We start from the raw sequence: 19351 nt of genomic DNA on the forward strand, positions 1-19351 counted from the left end.
TATAGCATAATTGTGGATGCTACCAATAAAAAAAAGAGTTTTAAGGCTATTCCAGCAAAATAGTTAATACACAAAGGTTGATATTAAAAAATAAATCATTTAAAGAGTTTTAAGTATCGAAATAAATGTAAAATGCAGAAGACAATTTTAGACACTTAAAACAACTCAATTTTTTTTTTAAACTTAAAACACTTTTATCTATAAAAATTTAAACTCCACGAGTGTTTAATAGTTAAAAATAAATGATATGATTTGAGGTTAACAGAAAATGTAATAAAAAGAAACAAAACATAAAGTGAATCATTTCAAAAAGTACATTTTATTGATAAATTTCAACAAGAAAGAGTTTTAAAAACTAAACTAACCAAAATCAAAAAGGTTATTTTGCACTTTTATTTTCCAATTGAACACAAAAAAGGAAGTATAAAGCAGAATTGTATTTTTGTTACAAAAGCAATAAATAAGTGAACCGGTGTTCCCGATCTTGCCAAAAAACTTGGTAGCCAAGTGGAAGTAAAACTTTAAAATCAAAGGGTTGCCGTACAGTGCTACAAAATTTATTGACCTCTCCTGCACTAGAATTGGAGGAGTGCAGAGCAGCAAGCAAAGCAAGAAAATCGATCGAGTTGGGGTTGCTACTGCTTAATCAACTGTCGAATGGCATATGGAAGAATGCCCCCGTTGTTGAAATAAGCTAATTCTACCTGCAAAAAGCCAATTAAACCAAAACAAAATAAATCTTTCTTCCTTTGTTCACCTATTTGTCTGCCCTTTCATCACAACACTTATTCGTCGTCTACTAATTCAGAATCAAAACACAGATTATGCAAAATAAGGCTCACAAAATGAAATGTAAAACAGAAAACCAGTTCCCTTCCCCTTCGGTATGCATTTTATGCTAAAAGACAAAGTTCTTTCTCTACCTCTTATTGCATACACTTCATTTTATGTTATATTAGAGTAAACCCAGGGCTACTACCATATAAGTACGGGCCAGGAAAGTCCTTTAAATCTAACTTGTGTCAAAATTGATCAACATGGGAATGCTGGCCAGGCGAGGATACCAAGTACTAAAGGAAGAGATTTTATCATGACTTAATCCCACAAAACCAGTCTGCTAGGGAGGTTTTGGGTATTAATAATGCTATTATTTGTACCCTTAACTTTTTGGCACTCACAAAATTATAAATACTTCTTAAAGAAATTAATAACATTTTTTTTATAAATTATCAATTACTTTTTAAAAATTATAAACATTTTTGCTGTGTAAAAAGTGTTTATAGTTTAAAAAAACACATTTTCTTATTTAAAAGTGTTTATAATTTTCAAAAATTAGAAACTTTGAATTTGTAAAAAGGAATTGATAATTTATGAAGAACTATTGTTAATTTTTTTCAAGAAACACTTGTAATTTTGTGATTGTCAAAAGTTAAACATACAAATAGCATTACCATTTAGGAATATTACTTCGTCCAGTGAATCCAAAAATCATCTTCAACTGGCACTTTTTAGTGATGACCCATAGTGTTGCATAGGCAGAAACACATGCTATATTTTCTTTTTTGCCAAGCACTTCGTCATTTGGTGTACTAAGCATATATGGTGCTAATTGCCTAGTGATTCAAAATACCCCCTCAAGTTGCAGTAAAATAAAACAAAATGGGAAATGCTATTTAAACAATTAAGTTTGACACTTTGCATTAATGTCTTGTATATTTGCATTAATATGACATAAAAGTGCAAGACATCAATGTAGAGTGTCACTAGTGTCAAACTTAACCACCATCCAAATAGAATTTCCAAAACAAAATAAACACCAACCTGCATACTAGAAGGGTTAGAAGAGAGATTGGGCACCAAATCAGAAAAGGATCACCGTGGTGCTACTACTAACTGAGCTTGTACCCAAACTTTTCTCTTTTTTTCTTTGAAATAGGAATCCATGCAGCACATATTTTAGAAATAGCAATAGACATATATAAGAGAGAGAGGAAGTTGTAAGTACCTCTGTGTCGAAGCGAACTGTGCAGATAAATGATTTGCCAGTGTCCGTCCTCACAGAGACATCTTGACCAGGTCTTATCTCATTAATTTTATTGGGGAGATCAATGGTATAACGCTCATGACCCGTCAACCCAATTGAATCAGCATCTTCCCCAGGCTTGAAACAAAGTGGAACAATACCCATTCCAACCAAATTACTGCGGTGGATCCTTTCAAAACTTTTTGCAATTACAGCCTTGACTCCCTGTTATATTTATTTCAGTGGTTAGAAAGCAGCATAGAAAGAAGGCGAGAAACCAAACAGATGGGGAAGCGGACTGGTTCAAATGCCATGCAAAGACTTACCAACAACATTGGGCCCTTGGCAGCCCAATCACGAGAACTTCCACTTCCATACTCTGCTCCAGCCAAAACAATAGTATCCTGTCCAGCAGTCTTGTACCTCTGGAAAGAGGTTAATTTGAAAATTATATTATTAGTAAAATGTGACCGGATTCCTTCACTGAACTATACAAAATTTGCGGTAAGGTATCATTAATATCTGTTAGGAACAGAGCTACCGAGAAACCCTAATGCCATGAGAATTTCCAAATTGTTCCAGAAAAGTTGAGTTTAGCAACTCCAAATCAACTCCCAACTATTTTATGTTTATTTCCCTTTGATTATCACACACCAATGGTTGAGTTTCTACAAGGTTAATCTCAAGAGAAAATATACAGTCTACTATGATATGTATCTAATAGTTAAAACATTTGGCTATTATATATACATTACAAATCTGCATAATCGTGAGAGCCTGTAATCATATGGTACTGCTGCACTTTAGAACATGTAGCTTATCACGATCCAATTCAACATGGCAAAATGATCATATTCCAGGTAAGATAGGTTATGAATTGACAAACTAAAGGAACTGACATCTAATTTATGCATCATATGTTACTTGACATGTGCATGAATGAAGATGTGTGTGTGTGTGTGTGTGTGTGTGTGTGTGTGTGTGTATAAACAAAATTATGGAACTAATGATCAATTATGAAATCAGAGTAAGTTTAGCCCAACTCTTCATTTATAAGGTCAAGAGGATTGTTATCAATAAGACACCTCATTTTTTATCATTTGGGTTCTAATCTTGCCCAAATAAAGATTTGCTACTCTGAACAACATTGCTGAGAAAGGAGAGCTTCAATACTACAAATAAATAAAGCTAATCAGAAATCAGAAACAAATAAATGACATCCCAGGCAATAGAAAGATGTTAATAGGAAGATAGAAATATATAAAGAATATTAATATTTAATATGTGAAACTAACCATTGCTGCATCAAACACGTAAAGTTTATCCCCTGTAGGAAAATGAACTGTCTTTGGCCCAACTTCCCCATTTAATAGCTTGTTGACAAGACGGATATTTGCAAAAGTTCCCCTTGCCATTACTTCATCATTACCACGGCGACTACCATAAGAATTAAAGTCCTTGCGTTCCACCCCATGCTCGAGGAGAAATTTTGCAGCAGGACTATCCTTGTTGATATTTCCTGCAGGAGAAATGTGATCTGTTGTAATGCTATCACCAAAGTTCAGCAAACAGTAGGCATCCTTCACTTGAATGGGACCAGGAGGATCAGTGGTCATATTCTTGAAATATGGTGGCTCGTGAATGTAGGTGGAACTGGGATCCCATGAGTATAATTTGGACGCTGGAACTGGCAGCTGATTCCACATGGGATTTCCTTTTGTGATAGCCTCATAAGTACTCTTAAACATATTTGGCAATACACTGGATTGAACAGCCTAAATAGCATTCAAAGAAATTAATCGATTTGTAAAATATCAACTTTTTTAGCAAACCTACAATCTTAAGAGTATGTACCTCAGCAACTTCTTCTGTTGAAGGCCAAATATCCTTAAAGTAGACATCTTTTCCATCTTTCCCAACTCCAATTGGTTCCTTCTCAAAGTCAATATCGACCTATACATCAAATCTCATATCATTGTATGCCGAGGCAACAGGTTAACAATATTAAAATAATGTGCCATGGTATGGGAATGAGGGAGACACTCCATTGCATTAAAATTATACATTAAACTTCTAATGTCATAGGAGAAAACGGCTTCAGTCTTCTTTTCAATTTGGGGGACATGGAATTCAATATATTATATTATCTCACAGTCTAAAGGCAATGCAACAAACAAAACCATGTGTTCAAAGTTAACAAAGCAGACTCAATATCATGCCATATAGCTAGATTTTTTAAGTTTACAAGTCCAACAACCAAAAGCATTTACAGAAAAATGCTGAAAAGTTATTATCGGAATCTATATAACAGCCTTTTCTATGGCTATAAACAAGTTAAAATATGAACTGATTATCCTGGACACCAAACAAATAACTTATCACTACAAATCATACTTGGGACAACTTGCAGTAACCAGCGATTCATTGATTTTGTTGTAGTTTGCATCGAGTGTAAGCCCTAGAAGAAACCAGTGAAGTCCATAATATCAAGCAGCAGATTATTCTAAGTATAGTTATGTACTTATGTATGGGGGTTATAATAAGAAATGTGTAGTCTTTTATTTCCCTTGTAACATCCGCCCATAATGTCTATAAATAGAAGACAAAGGGCAGACAATCATTCATTCTGATGTAAGAGTGCAGTGTGTGAGAGAAAAGCTAGAAGAAAGATAGACTTTGTAATCTCCAAGATTGACTGTACTCGTGTGTATGTGTGAGAGGGACTCTAGTGTACTGGTTTCATTCATTCTTAGTGGATTTCATAGAGGATCTGAAGGCTGGATGTAGGACCGTTTATGCGGTCTGAACCAGGATAAATCTTGCTGCCTTCACAATGTGGTTTGGTTGTTTCTTTACCTAATTTCTTTACTGTTTTCAATTCCGTTTTTATATTTCTGGTGTTGTGATTGATTTCGGGTGAGTGTGTGAGATTGGCATTGAATAGAGAGGATCCTAGAGCTCCTAATCATAACAGATTTGAAACCCATTATGTGGTTTGGGGATCAGTTCGTGAACTTCAACTTACAAATTGGAGCTGCATGATAAAAATGTCAAAACCACAAAATGGTCATCGAGTCTAAAATCATCATGTACATTCCAATAATGAATGTTCACATATTAAACTAACTTGTCTTCCTCTATCACAACCCTCCTATTCAAGAAAATGAGTAAATCTCACTCAAATAACATACATGGTTCAGATTTAACATTATGCAAATAACATATATAGTCACTAATACAATGTCCTTGTCATTATGTTCTTGTTCTCTAGGATATATAAATGGAAGCATTTTGCCAAAAAAGTGACCAACAGCATCCAGCAATTAAATTATTGAAAACTCTATAAACTCTTCCCACGCAGCTAACACGGATAAAGTAACTGAGGTCCCCTAGCACATATTAATTCAACAGTTTAAAATATTACTTTTCAAAATATTAGTCATTTATGTGGAACTAAAGCTGTGGATTGCCATGCAGCATGCAATATGTCAACCAGTTGGACCAGATAATATACTGCTACAAGCATGAAAAAGCATGGGAAAAGAGGGCATTTTTTTATTAATGAAATAATTTAATGTGATCCTTAAATCAAAAAGGAAGCCAAAAACAACTAGAGGAAGAGTAATTTAGTGCCTATTACAAGAATACAGGAGGCGTTCAAAGTTGTCAAGATTATAGAGGAATCAAACTAATGAGCCATACTAGGGAACTTTGGAAGAGAGAAATTGAGAAAAGATTAAGAAAAACCAAGGTGTCAGAAAACCAATTTGGTTTCCTGCCTGGTAGGTCATCGATGGAAGCTATCAATTTGTTGAGGCACCTAATAGAAAACTATAGAGGTAAACAAAAGGATTTACATATGGTGTTCATAGATTTAGAAAGGAGTCCAAATTGCTTGTATACAAGTTACTAAAGTGAAGATGTATCATGGAGTAGAAACATGTGGAGGAGATAGTGAGGTCTCAATTATAATAGGATTATATCAAGGATTTGTATCAATCTCTTACCTATTTGCCATAGTAACAAATGAACTCACTAACCATATTCAAGCAGAGGTGTCATATGTGTATCATTTGCAGATGACACTATGTAGGGGGCTGAGACAAAAGGTGTCAATACTAAGCTCAAGATATGGAGGAACATGTTAGAATCTAGAGTGAGAATTGAATATATGAAATGTATGCTTAATAAAAATGTGTTGACAATGTTATAGTAAAACTAGAAGATCAAGTCATACCAAAAAACAATCAGTTCAGATATCTTAGATCAATCATTCAAAGATACGGGTATAAATGACACTGTTACCCATAAAATTAAGGAATGATGGTTAAAATAAAAAAGGGAATCCAGCATTTTATGTAATAGTAAGATTCCATTAAAGCTAAAAGGAAATCTCATAAAAAATTACTACAAGACTAGCTTTGTTATATGGTACAGAAGTTGGAAGTGTAAGCAAGATCAGAAAAAGGATGCTAAGATGGATGGGGGGCAATACAAAAAGACAAAATTAGAAATAAGGTTATTCATAATAAGGTCAAAGTAGCTCTTATTTAAGATAAAATGTATAAGACATGATTAAGATAGTTTAGTTATGTGAGAAGAAAACCAATAAAGGCTCGTGAGGAAAATGGATAGAAATTGAACAAATATGTAGCAAAAGGGGTGGAGGAAGATCAAGAAAAACTTAGTGGGAGACAATTGGATATGATTTTAGTTATAAGGGCTTAAAAAAATATGAGAATATAGACAGAATGATTGAAGAGCTAGAATTATATGGCCAACCCCACATGATGGGATAAAGGCTTGGCATGTTGTTATTGTGTCTTTTGTTCTTTTGAATACTCTCATAATAATTATCTAATATCCTTCCTCAAGCACATATGATGCTCATTTTTTTTATTTTTTTAAAGCCTAGAATGTTGTATCAGGGAGACAATTGCACTGACAACTATAATTTTGTCCAGGTAGAAACCTCTCATGAAGCAGATACATATATAAAATGTCAAATATCAGTTCTTCTGACATGCCTGCTAGCCTTTTGGGTCCCAGACAACATGAGCCCCACAGAGCTTCTTACATGTGCTACTCCAACAAATGCCAATAACTCAGCCACCTTACCTGCCTTCTATACCAAAGGACTGGGCTTTCAGCTTTCAAAGTACTAAACTGATACTAGATTTTTGGGGTCCCCAAGCGAAAGGGATGTCAATACCAGTCAGGGTGGCTAGCCCTGCACCGTGCATGCCAGGCCAGGCATGATCAAGCCCTTTTTTTTTTTTTTTTTTTTTTTGAGGGGAGGCTAGGCACACCCCAAAATCCCAGCTGGGTTGGACCAGGCAGGCCCATGGGCCTTGACAGGCAGGACCAACCAAGCTCGCCCTTTTTTATCTTTAAATATTCAAATTTAAATATTTTTTAACCTATTTCAATATTTTTTAACCTATTTCAATTTTTTTTATAAACAACCTATTTCAATTTATATCATACAAGTTCAACATTTATATTCAAATTTCTTATTTAAATATTTGAAATTTACCTTATTATTCAAATGTAAACATTTATATCTATCTCAAATTTTCAAATGTTATATCCCTAAAATTAAATATGGGAATTAAAGTTTAAATTTAATTGAAGTGAATGAAAGATTTCATTTGACTGATTCATTTTAATTGGTGGAGACAGCCCGATTTGGTAACAGATTAATTCATTTGAATAACATTTAATTTACACATTTGGACTTATTTTAAAAATTTGGGATTATAAAATTTAAAAATGTTAAAGAAATTTAATTTTAAAAAGGAAAATTACACCAAGTACCCCTGAGGTTTAGGATAATTGCAAGAACTACCCCTGACATTTAAGAAAATACAACGAGCACCCATGAGGTCTAATACTAGATTGCAATTTCCCCCTGCCATTAGTTAACCATTAAGAAATTACCAAAATGCAAGGCCTTTTCCTTTTCTCATGTGTTTTCTATCTTCTCTTTGTTGTAGCTTTGCATTGATTACATTCTAGAAGATTAATAAGAATCAGAAGAAACTGGTTAGTTAGATTGGTGATATAGCTGACAATGAGTTAGATTAGTTCTAATTAAAATAGTTATGTAAGGGTAATATAGACTTTGTGTTGGTTTTTTAAACACCCTTGTATTTTCCGCCCAAATCCTTTATAAATAGAGGGCATGGGCAGTCGCATAAGATCATCATTCATCTTTATTCTCTGATTGTGTACAAGTGCAGTGAAATTGAGGGAAGAAAGACGAGCAATTAGTTCTTTGTAATCTCCATAGAGGATTGTACTCGTGAGCGAGATAGAAAGGGTTTCTTGTGTACTGATTTCTTCAAGATTTCTAGTGGAATTGCTCTCGGACTGAGGCTTGATGTAGGACTGTTTCCGTAGCCTGAACCAGGATAAATCTTGATGTCTTCACTGTGTGGTTTGGTTGTCTCTTTCCCTAATTTTTTTACTGTTTTCAATTCCGTTTTTATATTTATGTTGTTGTGATTGATTTCGGGTGAGTGTGTGAGAGACTGGCATTGAATTGAGAGGATCCTAGTGTTCATAATCCTAACAGATTGGTATCGGAGAAATACCAATCTGCTGCTAGATACGACATTGAGAAATTCAATGGCCTTAATGATTTTGGACTTTGGAGAATGAAAATGAAAGCCTTGTTGGGTAATTTAGGATTAGAATAAGCTCTCGATGGAGAGGCTAAGATCCCTAAAACTTACCCAGAAGAAAAGAAGAAAGATATTATCAAGAAGGCTTATAATACCCTAATCTTGAGCCTAGGGGATAAAGTCCTTAGAGAGGTCTCAGATGGAAACAACAGCTGAATTGTGGCTTAAATTAGAAAGCCTCTATATGACTAAGTCCCTTTCAAGTAGGTTGTACTTGGAAGGCAAAGTTTTTTTCACATTTAGGATGCATGAAGGGCAGAAGCTTCAAAGTCATAAAGATGACTTCAATAAGCTATGTCTTGACTTAGAGAACATAGATGTTAAATATGAAGATGAAGACAACCCTAGTTTTATTGTATTCCTTGCCTAAGTCATATGAAACCTTTGTGGATATTCTTAAACATGGTAGGGATACATTGACCTTAGAGGATGTAATAGGTGCTATTGAAACATTTGTATTAGATTAGCTAGAGTCTCAAGAGGGCATTTATGTTAGGGATGTATTCGAAATTTACCCGTTTGTTTCTTCTAGAATGTTGGTTAGTTGTAACGGACCTATTGTAACGGCCGGTCATGTCTTGTTTGGTCTGTCACTTATGTTCTATAAATAGGGGGTCGGGGGGTCTTTTCTTTTCTGGATCATTCTATTTTCATTCTATCTTGAGAGAACTATGCAAGTATGTGCTGTGTGAGAGGAAAGTTGCCAAGTGCTTTGTGTGTATAGTTCATATTGTTGTTTTCATTTCTTGTTCTATCCATGTATTCTCAAGGGTTGAGTGTTAGAATTAGTGAGGTGGAATCTAGGATTACAATTTGGTATCAAAGCAAGGCGTCTCTTCAAGAACTCAAGGGATGGAGACGAATTCTAGTAGAAAAAAATGGTGTCAACTTCATCAAGGTACAATGTAGAAAAGTTTGACAGAAACAATGACTTTACCCTCTGGAAGATTAAAATAGAAGCCCTCCTCGACAATCTTGGCCTTGAGGAGGCGCTAAAAAAAGGAGATGTCAAAGACCCTTACGTTAGAGAAGAAGCAGGGGATCACCAAGAAGGCCTTCAACACTCTACTATTGAGTCTTGGTGACAAAGTTCTCCAAGAAGTATCCAAGATGAAGATGGTAGAAGAAATTTTGAAGAAATTAGAGAGTCTATACCTAAAGAAGACCCTGTCTAACCATCTCTACCTTAAACCTAGATTCTTTACATTTAAAATGTATGATCATCAAAACTTCAAGATCACATAGACGAATTTAACAAACTTTGCTTAGATCTTGAGCACATAGATGTAAAACACGATGATGAGGATAAGGCCCTAGTTCTACTTCACTCATTACCTAGGTCATATGAGACTTTTGTAGACATACTGAAACATGGCAAGGATAAGTTGTCCTTAGATGACGTAATTGGTGCCATTAACTCAAAAGAATTGAGGTTTAAGCTAGATGGAAAATCCACCCCTAGAGATGTCCTATTAGTAAGGTCTAGAAGCATGAGAAGAGACCTTAGAGGTAGAGAAAAATCATGGTCTAAGTCTAGGACAGGAAAGAATCTCATACGATGTTACTATTGCCATGAAAAAGGACACATTAAAAGACATTGCCCTAAGAAAAAGAAAGACCTATCCGATACGAAGAGTGTAGAAAGGGGTGTGAGTGTGTGTGAACTAGGGTATGATAGTGCTGATGCACTGGTAGTTTCTGAAAAAGTAGAAAATAATGAGTGGGTTATGGATTCTGGCTGCTCATTTCATATGACCCCTAAGAAGCATTGGCTACAAAATTACCAAGAAATAAATGAGGGAAAGGTCTTGCTAGGAAATGACCATGAGCGTAAGATCCTAGGAGTGGGTGATGTAAGATAAAAAAATGCATGATGGATCATGTGAGAAGTTAAAGGTAGAACTCCAACCTAAAAAGCTAGCTTAACAGGTGGAGGGATCCTCCTCCTTATATATAGCCCAGGTCGCCCTTGTGGAGGCGATGTGGGATTCTCAACACTCCCCCTCCACGCCGAAGCTTCTCTAGTAATTGATACATGCCCAGGTGATCGAGCAGGATACTGGTCCATGACCATGACAACATCCCTCCACCTGTTAAGCTAGCTTTTCAGGTTGGAATTCTACCTCTAACTTCTCACATGGTATCAGAGCTAACCCTTGGCTATCGTGGTCATGGACCAGTACCCTGCCCGATCACCTGGGCATGTATCAATTATTAGAGAAGCTTCGGCGTGTGAGGGAGTGTTGAGAATCCCACATCGACTCCACAAGGGAAACATGGGCTATATATAAGGAGGATGATCCCTCCACCTGTTAAGCTAGCTTTTCAGGTTGGAGTTCTACTTATATCTTCTCACAGATCCTATAGAACCCTCACTGCAGTGAGGTATGTTCCAGAACTCAAGAGAAAATAGATTTCTCTTGGTGAGTTGGATAGGAATGGCCTAAAATCGAAAGGTGAGGGTGGAGTCTTGAAAATATCAAAAGGATCATTAGTGTGCATGAAGGCAATGCTGTAGAATGATATATACCTTCTGCAAGCAACTACCTTAAGTGGCGAAGATGCAGTAGCAAGCAACAACATCCAAAATCAGGCAAGGCTATGGCATTTAAGAATGGCACACATAAGCGAACAAGGGCTCAAAGAATTTGCCAAACAAGGAATTTTGCGGCATGGACAGGTCACTAAATTAAGTGTGAATCCTACATTTATGGCAAAGCTGCCAAAATAAAGTTTAATAAAACAGCCATACACTCATCCAAATCACCCCTAGACTATATTCACTCAGATTTGTGGGGCCCGCCCAAACCCTAACCCATGGAGGCTCTCGATATTTCCTGTCAATTATTAATGATTTCTCTAGAATGCTATGGTTTATGTCTTAAATATAAAGATAATACCTTTGAAGCTTTTAGGATATGGAAAATAATAGTAGAATACCAAAAGGGCATATCCGTTAAGGCAATAAGAACTGATAATGGGTTCGAATTTTGTAATAGGGAGTTCAATCAAATGTGTAAGGAAAGTGGGATTATAAGACACTAGACTACCCCAAGAAACCCTAAATAAAATGGGTTAGCCGAAAGAATGAATAGAACCTTATTAGAAAGGGTTAGGTACATGCTTTTCCATACAAATTTACAAAAATCTTTTGGAGAGAGGGCAGTCTCAGCAGCTGCCCATGTGATAAATAGGTCTCCATCAGCAGCCATTGACTTTAAAACCCCTATGAAAGGTGGACATGCCATAAACCAAGTCTAAATCACCTTAGAATGTTTTGGGTGCTTAGCCTATGCTCACGTGAAGCAAGGCAAGCTTGAACCTAGAGCCAAGAAATGCCTGTTCATTGGTTATCCCATTGGTGTAAAAGGCTATAAGCTATGAAACCTTGAACCTGAAGGGTCTGGAACAATAGTCACAAGAGATGTGACATTTGATGAAAGTACTCTACCATGAAATTAGGAAATAAGAAAACCCAACATGATTTAAAGGAAAAGGGAGAGACCATAGATGTGGAAATTTCTAGAATAGGGGTTGATAATACTCAAGAAACATTTGGAAATGATCAGGACTTGAATGAACAAGTCTAGGAAGGAGATCAGGACCAAGACTCAACTCAATATGAGGAGAGTGAAGAAGGAAATGATGCAAACTCTAGCCTAGGGGACCAGCCAAACCCTTCTAGATATAGTGTAGCAAGGGATAGGCAGGCTAGGACCCGAAGGCCTCCCCAACAACTTGGCTACTCAAATTTAGTAGCATATGCCCTTATTAGTGCATCGAAAAGTTTAGGAGATGAACCCCTCACCTATGAAGAGGCAGTGACCTCTAGAGACTCTAAAAAGTGGATAGAAGCCATGAAGTCAGAAATAGCATTCCTTAGGAAGAACCAAACTTGGGATCTAGTTGATAGGCCTAAAGGACATCGTATAGTGGGTTGTAAATGGCTGTATAAAATCAAGAAAGGTGCTGGAAACAACCCTAAACCTAGGTACAAGGTTAGGTTGGTTGCAAAGGGTTTTACCCAAGTATCGGGAATAGATTTCAATGAGATTTTCTCACCTGTTGTGAGACATACCTCAATAAGAGTGTTGTTGGCCATCACTGCTCATTTAAACCTAAAATTGGAGCAAATGGAGGTAACAACAACCTTTCTTCATGGAGACTTAGATGAGAGAATTTTAATGGATCAACCTAAAGGCTTTAAGGTTAAAGAAAAGGTGGAGAAGGGTGTGTTTGTTTAAGAAATCCCTTTATGGGCTTAAGCAGCCTCCAAGACAATGGTATAAGAAATTTGATATTGTTATGTTGAAGCAAGGGTATCTTAGAAGTTTCTATGATTGTTGTGTTTACTTTAAACATATCTCACCTAGCATCTCTATATATTTGCTTCTCTATGTGGATGACATGCTCATAACAAGTCAATTCGAGCAAGAAATCCAGCTATTAAAGCTAAGACTTAAATTTGAATTTGAGATGAACTAACTAGGTGAAGCAAAGAAAATTCTAGGGATAGAAATCTCTAAAGACAAATAGCAAAGGAGAATTTTCCTATCTCATAAATACTATCTAGCAGAGCTGTTATCTAGGTTTGGAATGGCAAATGCTAAGGTTGTGAATGTGCCATTTGCCTCTCATTTTATGTTGTCCTCGGAATAATCCCCAAAGGATGAGGAAAGTAGGAAGGAAATGGAAAATATTCCATTCTCGAGTGTTGTGGGAAGTTTAATGTATAGTATGGTATGCACTCGATCCGACTTCGCTCATGCAATGAGTGTAGTAGGTCGATTTATAGCAAATCCAGTAAAATCCCACTGGAATACAGTGAAGTGGATATATAGATATCTAAAGGGATCATCTAAGAATGTTTGGTCTTATGGTGGAGCTAATATAAGAGAACAAGCTAGTATCCTAGGGTTCTCGGATGCAGATTATGATGTTGATTTAGATAAGAGGAAATCCACATCAAGGTATGTGTTTAAGTTGTGGAATTCTACAATCAGTTGGAAGTCTAGTCTCCAACATATGGTGGCATTTTCTACCACCGAAGCTAAATACATAGCTATATCGAAAGCTATGTGGCTTAAGGGTCAAGTTAGTGAGCTCCTAGGGATAGATGCCAAGGTAACTTTGATGTGTGATAGTAAAAGTGTCATTCATTTGTCTAAAAATAAGGCATGTCATGAAAGGACTAAGCATATAGATGTTAGGCTCAACTTCATTAGGGAAATAATTGAAAAGCAAGATGTATTTCTAACCAAAGTTTCAGGCGTAGAGAATGCAGTTGACCTGTTTACTAAAGTTGTACTTATCGCAAAGTTAAGGCATTGCATGAAAATACTACAGATTATTCCAAATGCCGATTAAAAGGAGTAGCATGGCAGTGTGGGAGGGTGCAGAGTGAAGCCCTAAGGAAGCCTAATCTAACTCAAATGGGTGGAGAATTTTGTTGAAACATTTGTATTAGATTAGCTAGAGAGTCTCAGGGAGGGCATTTATGTTAGGGATTATTCGGTATTTACCTGGTTGTTTCTTCTAGAATGTTGGTTAGTTGTAACAGCCATATTGTAACGGCCGATCATGTCTTGTTTGGTCTGCCCCTTATGTTCTATAAATAGGGGGTCGGGGGGTCTTTTCTTTTCTGGATCATTCTATTTTCATTCTATCTTGAGAGAGCTATGCAAGTATGTGCTGTGTGAGAGAAAAGCTGTCTAGTGCTTTGTAATCTCGAGTTAACTCTATATCGACTAGGTATAGGGCTATGAGAGAGTGTTCTACAATGCATCTAATCGTTCTTGTGATTCAAGATAGTGGAGAAGAGCCCTAAGGCAGTCTGGATGTAGGTTTCTGCCAAGGGAACTGAACTAGGATAAACATATGTCTCTTTGTGTGTATAGTTTATACTGTTGTTTTCATTTCTTATTCTATCTGTGTATTCTTAAGGGTTGAGTGTTTGAATTAGTGAGGCGGAATCTAGAATTACAAGTGCATTGAACTCTAAGGAGTTGCAACAGAAAGTAGAGGGAAAGGTTGCTGGAGATGTCCTAACTATTAGAAGTAGGGCTGAAGGGAGAGAGTTTAAGCCTAGGGTGAAGTCTAGGTCCAAGTCTAGGAATGGTAGGAAACAAATTAAATGTTATCACTGCCATGAAGAGGGTCATATTTAGAAAAACTGCCCTAGTAGAAAGAAAGAATTTCAAGAAAGATCAAATTCTGAAATTTCATCCTCCCTATGTGAGTATGACTATGATAGTGTAGATGCATTGGTTGCATCTTGCCAAGAAGATAAGGATGTGTGGGTTTTAGACTCGGGTTGTTCATTTCACATGACACCCCATAGAGAATGGTTTCTTAACTATAGAGATATTTTGGAGGTGGAAAAGTGATTTTAGGGAACAACCATGAGTGCAATATTAAGGGTGTAGGAGACATTAATTCTGTTAGGTATGTTCCAGATTTGAAAAGGAACTTAATTTCCCTAGGAGAGTTGGATAAGATAGGCTATTCCTATAAAGGGGATGGTGGAGTCTTAAGGGTATTTAAGGGAGCACTTATGTACATGAAAGCTGTCCTGCAAAATGGAATATATGTGCTGCAAGCAACCACATTAAGTGGTCAGGCAACAATAGGTGAAAACAAAACCTATGCACAAACAAAATTGTGGCATTTTAGTATGGCCCATATAAGTGAGCAAGACCTTAGAGAATTGTCCAAACAAGGTATCCTAGGGGCTGAAAATGTAGCAGAATTGGACCAATGTGAAACATATATATTTGGTAAGTCTTCTAAGGTAAAATTCCCTAAGAAAGCAAACCACATATCTAAAGCCCCTTTAAAATATATTCATTCGGATTTGTGGGGCCCTAGTCAATCTTTAACACATGGTGGGGGCAAGGTATTTTTTGTCGATCATAGATGACTTTGTTGAGCCAAATTGTTCCAATCAACCTATTGTGCGTTTTGATGTTTGACTAAACATAATTTTAATAAAACTATTTTTGGTATATTTAAAACCCCTAATGGATTTTTGATATGTCTTAATTATAATATTTTGTGTATCAAAATAAACCAAAAAATGTTATTTCTCTAAGTTTGGAAGATTAACGCACTACAAGGGAACATATAAGAAAATGTTTTTATTTTGGAAAACTATCTCCTGGTATTTCGATAGCTAACATTCATTGTTGTTAAAATGTTTTTTAATGAATTTTTCAAGAAATAGAAAGTATGAATTTTGAGGGTGGTAAAATTGCTAAATCCCGAATTTGTACTAAAACTAAAATTTTATTTTCTTATTGTTTTGGATTTTAATTTTTTAGATATTTTTATTGAATCCAAATGGGGGGTACTTTCTTATTTACATTTATTTTTAAACATTTACTTAAACTAAATAAATGTAAATATCTTGTAATGTATACATGCTATATGGTTTATATCTTCACACAATTGCTATAAGTATAAAATCTAATTTCTATAAAATTGGCTTCAGAAAGTCGACTCTTGTATAACTAGAGTCAACTCCCCCTTAAGCTGAAGTCGACTCTTGCAAAGTTAAGAGTCGACCCAGCCCAGAGCATGTTATGCAGAATCGACCTGGCAGCATTGGTGTTTTTCGAAGAGTCGACTCTAGCATTAGAGAAATCGACACTTGTATAACTAGAGTCAACTGCCACTTAAAATGAAAGTCGACTCCTGTTTTAGAGAAGTAGACTCCCAGACTCCAACGATCACATTTTTCTAGCCGATACAGATCCGTTGGAAGCTCCACTATATATATCAAGAAGAGATTTTTGGAGAAGGCAAATGCTCTATCAAGATTTATCTTCCTAAAGCACACCCAAGCTCTCAAGCAACTCAAATAAAGCAATCCAAGGCTCAAGCTCAAAGATATATCATTTGGAGCCCAAGGCAAAGGAGAAGAAGATATTCTCTCCAAGTGTGGTAAATTGTATTTGTATTCATACTTGCCTTGTAATATTTGTTCTTGTATTCATATGCATATTAGTCCAAGTGTGTTGGACATAGGATTGTTCCTTTGTATTATTTGTGGATTGAGAGTGGCCTCCTAGAGCCCAAGTAATCTAGGTGTGGTGTTTTGTTGTAATAGTTTTCGAGATGAGCCGAGGGGAAAACCTCGGTGTTGTACAAGTTTGCTAGGTGATCTTGTGTGAAAACCTAGTGTTGTGGTTATAGTGGAACCTCAAGTGTCGGGTTGACTTTAAGAGAGTGGAGTAGGTGTTGGAGACACCGAACCACTATATATTCTTGTGTTATTATTGTTGTTTGCATATTTATATTGCTATCACACCAAACAATATATATATTTATAACAAGTATTTTCTTTGTATAAGAAAATCTAAGAGTTTTTTAAAAGGGAAGAATTCGGTTGAAAAGTTTTTAATGACTCAATTCACCCCCCCCCCCCCCTTGAGTGGCCATTGTGTGTCAAAGGACCAACAGACTTTTCTAGGATGGTTTGGGTATATGTATTAAAATCAAAAGATGGTACTTTTAAAGCTTTTAAAACCTAGGAAACCTTAATAGAGAATCAAAAATGTATGAAAATCAAGGTCATTATGACAGATAATGGACTTGAGTTTGCAACAAAGAATTTGCCCAAATGTGTAAAGAGAATGGCATTCTTAGGCATTTAATAGTCCTGGGTTACCCTAAGCAAAATGGCCTAGCTAAGAGAATGAATAGGACCCTACTAGAGGGGGTGAGATGCATGTTAATCCATGCTAGGTTATCCAAATCATTTTGGGAAGAAACTGTTACAACAGCTGCCTATGTTATTAATAGGTCACCTTTAGCTGCAATAGGGTTTAAAACACCCTATGAAGTATGGAATGGTCATAAGCCAAGCTTAGAGCATCTAAGGGTATTTGGCTGCATTGCTCATACACATGTTAAGCAAGGGAAATTAGAGCCTAAAGCCAAAAGGTGTCTATTTATAGGTTATCCAACCGGGGTAAACGATATTAGTTATGGGCCCTAGAAGAAGGATTGCCTAGAACATTGGTTAGTAGGGATGTGACCTTTAGAGATGATTCTTTCTTAAAAGATGATAAGATATAGAGTTTCAAAAGGATGGGGAGGGTAAAGCCAAGGCTGCTGGGGTGGAACAGCAAGGGCATGATACTGCCATGGATAATCCCATGGATTTGGCAGCAGATCAGCACACTGACAGTGCTGATCCCCCTATGGCTATGGACCAGCATAGTGCTGGTGTTGATTCCCCTTCCTTAGATAGCTTCCATCAAAGTGGCAGCCTTGATCCTCTCAAGTTCTGAGAGGTTCCAGCCTTCTGATAGTGCTGGATCTTCGGGTTCAGATAGATCTCCTAGTATAGAAAGATACAATGTGGCAAAGGGTAGGCAAAGGAGAGAGGTTAGACCTCCAATAAGATATGGGTATTCTGATTTAGAGACAGCTGGAGATGAACCCCTTTCATATGAAGAGGCTATGAGATCAAAGGATTCCAAGCTATGGCTGGATGCCATGAAATCAGAAATGGAATCCCTAAATAAGAATAAGACTTGGGTTTTGGTTGATAGACCCTTGGATAAAAAGATGGTAGGTTGTAAGTGGCTCTTTAAGATTAAAGAAGGGGAAAGTAAGGAGGAAAAACTTAGGTATAAAGCTAGGTTGGTTGCAAGGGGATTCACCCAAGTTGCTGGGGTGAATTTTAATGAGGTTTTCTCACCAGTAGTGAGACATACCTCAATTAGAATCTTGCTTGCTATGACTACCCATTTGGACTTAAGCCTAGAACAAATGGATGTGACCACTGCATTCCTCCATGGTGAATTAGAAGAGGACATCCTAATGGATCAACCTAAGGATTTGAGGTTAGGGGTAAGAATGAGCAAGTATGCTTGCTAAAGAAATCCTTATATGGACTTAAGCAGTTTCCTGGGCAGTGGTATAGAAAATTTGATACATTCATAATCAACCAAGGCCTCAACAGAAGTGTCTTTGATTGTTGTGTCTCTGTTAAGCATATTTCATCTAAAATCTCTATTTATCTCCTCTTTTATGTGGATGATATGCTGATTGCTACTCAATCAGATGAGGAAATTCATAGATTAAAGCTACAATTACAATCAGCTTTTGAGATGAATTGAGTTAGGAGAGGCTAGAAAGATTTTAGAGATTGAAATAATAAAGAATAGACAGGGAGGTTAATCCAGCTATCCCAAAAGGCATAGCTAGAGAAATTGATTAGAAGATTTCAAATGCATGATGCAAAGGAGGTAAATGTTCCCTTTGCACAGCATTTTAAGCTATCCCATAACCAATCACCTAATGATGAAGAGAGCATGAAAGAAATGAACAAGATTCCCTACTCTAGTGCTATAGACAACCTCATGTATTGTATGGTGTGTACTAGGTCGGATTTAGCACGTGCTATAAGTGTTGCAAGTAGTTCATGGCTAATCCGGGAAATGAGAATTGGGCTCTTGTTAAGTGGATTTTTAGATACCTTAAAGGGTCAATAAATATGGTCTTGTTTATGGTGGAGCTAATGTAAAAGATGAGCTTAATATACTAGGGTTCACTGATGCTGACTATGCAGCAGATTTGGACAAAAAAAGGTCATCTACCAGGTATGTATTTAAGCTATGGAATGCAACCATAA

General features: G+C 36.5%; 1 protein-coding gene across 1 annotated transcript in view; it reads right to left on the reverse strand.

The window, feature by feature from the left end:
• Positions 1 to 291: 291 nt before the first annotated feature.
• LOC127811345 (aconitate hydratase, cytoplasmic) overlaps positions 292 to 19351 on the reverse strand; it is a 37492-nt gene continuing 18432 nt past the window's right edge. Inside the window, exons 16-20 of the mRNA XM_052351106.1 lie at positions 3878 to 3976; positions 3319 to 3798; positions 2350 to 2448; positions 2006 to 2248; positions 292 to 704 (exon numbers count right to left, since the gene is read on the reverse strand). Coding sequence (XP_052207066.1) covers positions 636 to 704; positions 2006 to 2248; positions 2350 to 2448; positions 3319 to 3798; positions 3878 to 3976 — 990 coding nt within the window. The 3' untranslated portion in view covers positions 292 to 635. The remainder of the gene's footprint in view (positions 705 to 2005; positions 2249 to 2349; positions 2449 to 3318; positions 3799 to 3877; positions 3977 to 19351) is intronic.

The sequence above is a fragment of the Diospyros lotus genome, chromosome 10 (genome assembly GCF_014633365.1).
Source record: "Diospyros lotus cultivar Yz01 chromosome 10, ASM1463336v1, whole genome shotgun sequence".
In the NCBI taxonomy this organism is placed as follows: Eukaryota; Viridiplantae; Streptophyta; class Magnoliopsida; order Ericales; family Ebenaceae; genus Diospyros; species Diospyros lotus.